Source organism: Gekko japonicus, unplaced genomic scaffold (assembly GCF_001447785.1).
Source record: "Gekko japonicus isolate JY-2015 unplaced genomic scaffold, Gekko_japonicus_V1.1 scaffold3113, whole genome shotgun sequence".
In the NCBI taxonomy this organism is placed as follows: Eukaryota; Metazoa; Chordata; class Lepidosauria; order Squamata; family Gekkonidae; genus Gekko; species Gekko japonicus.
Window position 1 is genome coordinate 7,499 of NW_015162045.1, and position 5,227 is coordinate 12,725.

Sequence of the window (5,227 nt, forward strand, 5' to 3'; positions counted from 1 at the left end):
GAGTGAGCAAAACAAAACAAATGAGACCTACGGAAGCCATCTCTAGTCCCATCCATTTCAAAACGAAGGGCACATTGTTACAGCCACAGGAAGATCTCCCCAAAGGGCACCCAAGACTTTTTTATGCTGCATATTTGTATGGAATAGTAAGCCGGGTCACAATAACTCAAGATAAGTAAGGCAACGGACACGTCCTGTGGCAACTCCTTCCTCCTTCCCCTGTGAGCCAACATCTCCTACAAGTAACTCTTTGTAAGGTTATGTCAGTATTAGGATGCCCCAGGCAGTGTTTCAGGAGCCCCTCCTGAAAAGGAATGGAATTTGGGCTGAGGTCACAACCCTGAGAACCACACCCCAGCAACGTATCCACCAGCCATGCACTGCTGTCTTCTAAGCAACGGCAGGCCCAGGGCATCCAACGAATGAAGGCGGCTTTGTCAGCATCCAGGAGTCTGTCACACACCGAACTGCTCTAAATCCCTTGTACCATTTTAACAGGGCACACGAACGCTCGCCAAAGAGCTGAACTGGCACATCCGCCCAATGTGTTTTCCTTTGAACCAAGTTACAACAAACTGCATGCTTATATACCTACAGGTGGCAGCCTCTCCCACAAAAGCCAGGCCAGCTTTTCCGTTTCTTTGGGAATCCCCAAAAGCCACACCCTTCAGCAAGTAACCTAAAACTTCCTCCTCTACACACACACACGTGTTACCAAAGAGATGCAAATCACTTACCTTCAACAGAGAGGTGCACACGTACGGCTGCTTTTTGTTGATGGGCGCTGTACAGAACACGTACCTTGCCCTCAAGTTAAGGGGAATGTGCTGAATCATGTCGGCCAGGAATTTGAAGTCATCGACGTTGCAGACAAAGTAGAGACCATCCACTTGCGAGAGACTCACAAAAATATCCTGTCAAAATATCACAGTTCAAGCAGCCAGAAAACGGATCTTTATCAACATTTTAAAACCTCATTAGAGCAAGTACTTTCTAAATGCAGTTGCATGGGAGGGGGGGGTTATAGCACTGGGCACCACGATCTCTGCGTGTGTGGCATGTAACTAGCTAGACAAAATGTTGGATTTCTGTACAAGAGAAGAAGAAGAGATTGGGTTTATACCCCGCCCTTCACTCCGGAGCCTCAGAGCGGCTTACAGTCTCCTTCCCTTCCTCTCCCCACAACAAAAACCCTGTGAAGTAGGTGGGGCTGAGAGAGCTCGGAGAGAACTGCCCCAAAATCTTGTAACTGCCCCAAGGTCACACCAGCAGCTACATGTGGAGGAGTGGGGAATCAAACCCGGTTCTCCCAGAGTCCGCGCTCCTAACCACTACACCAAAGGTGAATGCTGCTAGGGGTGTAACGCGTGCAATGGAGAGCCAGGGGTGCCGTAGTGGTTCTGGGAGATTCAGGTTCAAATCTCCACTTGTGCCATGGCAGCACACACTCTCAGCCTAACTCACCTCACAGGGTTGTTGTGAGGATACAGCGGAAGAGGATGTGAGCTGCTCTGGGTCCCCGGGGGAGGGAGAAAAGGGGGGGCATAAAGAAATACATTCACATGTCGAAGCCATGGGAACATACTATACATTTGCTTTGTACAATCTATTCTGCTTCTACTTGTTAACTATTAACCCCACTCAGATCCTTCCTCAAGATTTTATCAAGCCCTGCCCACATACTTTTAATGCTTATCCTTGCAGGCCTTAAGGGCTAGCAATCTGCTTCTTCAAAACAAAGAGCTGAGATTCTCCGGACACAGAACGCTGGGCTTGTTGCAGCGCCACTACAAAATAAACACGGAAAGGATCCAAAACGGGCTCTTGGGACAATGGTGTTTGGGAGGCAGGCCGCCTCAGTGTGGCCTCAGAGGCCCTGGGACTGGTTCGGCCAGAAGGACGAAAAGCCACCCTTTCCCGAGTAATAGTAAAAGGCAGCAAAGTCACAACATTCCTGTTTCAAGCGGCTCTTCCTTCTCCCTCCGAATTCCCAGGCTGCATGCAGGAAGCCTCAGAAGCAATCACACCCACAACTGTTCCTTACACTGAGTGCCTTTGATCAACAAATGAACATGTGGACTGTTGCATTCTAGCTATGTGTTTGTGTGTGTTGGTTTTCCCCACCCAACTCTGATGCTTCTTGGTTCATTTCCAACTTGAGATGAAAGAAAGTTTTTCTTTTAAAGCAGCAAAGGGAAAATGAGTGCTCAAATGCCAGTCATAAGGCTTCAGTAGAGTATTATGGCTTCAATCCAGCCATCCTCACTTTGACAGAGAAGCCACCAAAGTTCCAACTGCAGTTTGTGGCACAGCATAGCGGGGGTGGGTGGGGGTGTCTGTTTTTCGAGGGGGGAAATCCAATTGTGAGGACACCAAAGAGCTTGCCGGATTCCCTCTCACCTATGATCTCTTGCTTTGTAGTAGTTCATGGTCTAATCGAGTAAATCTGTTTCTTGGCTTCTCCTTTTTTTAAAGCAAAAACTAACCTTAATCCATGACACAAGGAAGTCAATTACACATTGATCTCCTCAGATCTCATAAGCTAAGCAGGATCACCCCTGGTTGGGATTTGGATGGGAGAACACCAAAGAAGTCTAGGGCTGCTATGCAGCGGCAGGCAAGGGCAAATCACCTCTGAGCATCTCTTGCCTTGAAAACCCTCTGGGGTTGCCATAGGTCAGCTGTGACTTTACGGCCAAAAAGAAAATCTGTAATTTGATTTTCTGTCTAATAACTGTGGATAGTATATGCCAAATATTGGAATGGACTTAAAAAACACTACTGGACAGTGATTTTATAAGATGTGACACTTAAAAACGCCAAGCAGATCTCTCATTTAATATCCAGTGTGAAATACAAATGTATCACAGACACGTACATCTCCAACGTTAATCTGGATCTTGAACTATTTTCAACCAACATGAATACTGAACAACTAAACTCGGTGTGATTACATGTGGGCATATGTCTCTTTTAAAAAATATTTGGATCAACAGATATTTAAAAATCGAAGGACCTTCCTGTGGAGTAGGCACTATTCTTGCTATAGCTCCTAATGACAGGTGCCCGTTAAGTTTTAAAAGCTGCTTGCCTCATCAGCGACAGAAGCAATGTTTTATGTATTTCCATCGCACAAAAGCCCTGGAAGGGTAAAGCACGTTCATGCAAAACTGTTCTTTATGGTCCCAACATTTAAAGCGCTGCTCAAAGCAGCCAAGAGGCCTTCTGGTCTTACAATGAGATTGGAGAGCGTGGCACCAGGAAGATGATACGCAAACATTTCAATCTGTTCGGCAGTCGGATGCAAGCCAGCAGTCTGGGGAAGGGGGAAAAATGAAACAAAGGCATCGAAAAAAAAATTCTGATCGAAAGAGTTCACTGCATTTGACCATCAATGAGCTGCAAGACACAACATGGGGTCCCATTAAGCTCATGCCACCATGCGCAACTGTACGCTGCCCTGCCCACCCCACAGCACAGTCCTGAGCAGAGGAAGCCTCACAGCTACATCAGGGCTAGAGTTCAAACGGCGTATCTGGGCTTAATTCTATCCTGCACCTTCCATCAGTTCTGGACAGCTCAGAAAACAATTTAACATGTATAAGTTAAAATAAAAGCCAACAGAAACAACTAACCTTCCCATTACGACTCAAGCCAAGCCAGACCAAGAAAGCCTTCTGGAACAAAAGCTTTATGCTCGTCTGAAAAGAGGCCACAGAGACAGAGCTCTAGACCTCTTCTGGCCGACAGTTCCGAGGGGGGGGGGAGATTAACAACTAATAAGAGCTATGAGCAGGATCCTGTAACCCATCAGTTGAAGGCCCTAATAGATGCATATCTTTGCTTTGGACCCCTGCCCACCAGCAGACCTTTCTGACCCTTGGAGAGATGATTCCCAGAATCATGGGAACCATGCCAGGGAGGCTAGGGAGGGTGCTGCGGTGCAGAAGGGGAAGGGGGTGAAATCACCCCTGTCCCTCCCTCTCCCAACAGCACAATTCATGAAAAGGATAGAAACTTAAGAAGAGCCCTGCTGCATCAGACCAGTGGTCCATCTAGACCAGCACCCTGTCTCACACAGTGACCAACCAGTTCCTCTGGAGGGCATAGAGGTTGAAACCTTCCCTTGATGTTACCTCCTAGCTCTGGGGTTCAAAGTTTGACTGCCTCTGAATGTGGAGGTTTTCTTCAGTCACTGTGGCTAGTGGCCACTGACAGGCCTATCCTCCATTAATCTGGCTAATCCCCTTTTAAAGCAGTTTATTCCTGCGGCCACTGCTACATCCTCTGGCAGCAAATTCCACATTTTAATCGTTTTTGCCACTCTGCAAACACAGAGTACTGATCAGACAACTGCAAAAAGCTTCAAGGAGATCAGACTGTTCAGAAGAGATCTTACCACGATGGGTTCCACTGATTTATTCAAGATTTCCTTTAACAATACAAGGTCATCGCGATGCATGGTAGTGACTTCCCCCTCTTTGAACACCGTGCTAAACCTTCCAGCTCTTCCTGAGATCTGTAATGCTTGGGAAGTTGTGATTGTATCCATTTCCTTTTCACCCTTCTCATTGACCACTGGCTTAATCAGAGAGTTGAAAATGATTCTCTTTATGCTCCTAGAAGCAAAGCACCAATACAACAGATTGGCAGTAAAAATCACAGGGAAACGCTACTGCATTTGTTTTACCATAGTCTAAGTTCCACAAACATTCTTCTAGAGGAAATTCTTCTTTGACTGGAAATACGAACGGAAGTCAAAGAAACTACCAGATGGAAGATAATGGCAGTAAAAGACTTTGTGGGAGTCTCAAAAGTACTACTGCAATGAAGGAAATTTCCTTCTCTTTCATGTAGTCCTATCTGCTTTATACCAATGGAGCACTGCCAATCACCCAGTATTTATTCTAAGCTCTGTACGAAATCTGGTTACACTTCCTGAGCTCCAAGGTCCAACCTCCAGCTGTCACCCAACTGCCATCAGGAGCAAGTAGGGAAGAAAGAGGATGGAACAGGCATGGTGGTGCAACCCGGCCACATCAGATTTCAGGTGGAGATGTTCACTCCCCAAATGGCATGAGAAGCTCTCAGACTTATTTATTTATTTATTTTATTTCATTTATACCCCGCCCTCCCCGCACGCGGGCTCAGGGCGGCTTACATAGGCACAACAGTGCAATAAAATACAATTAAAACAATTAAGGCACAAAAGTGCAATAAAAACAAA

The 5,227-nt window shown here is 46.4% G+C and overlaps 1 protein-coding gene across 1 annotated transcript in view; it reads right to left on the reverse strand.

Annotated features, from left to right (window-relative positions):
• The window catches only part of SUPV3L1 (Suv3 like RNA helicase), a 23,119-nt gene that overhangs the window by 3,232 nt on the left and 14,660 nt on the right, over positions 1-5,227 (reverse strand). The window contains exons 11-13 of the mRNA XM_015405592.1: positions 4,400-4,619; positions 3,236-3,316; positions 738-914 (exon numbers count right to left, since the gene is read on the reverse strand). Of these exons, the coding sequence (XP_015261078.1) occupies positions 738-914; positions 3,236-3,316; positions 4,400-4,619 (478 nt within the window). The remainder of the gene's footprint in view (positions 1-737; positions 915-3,235; positions 3,317-4,399; positions 4,620-5,227) is intronic.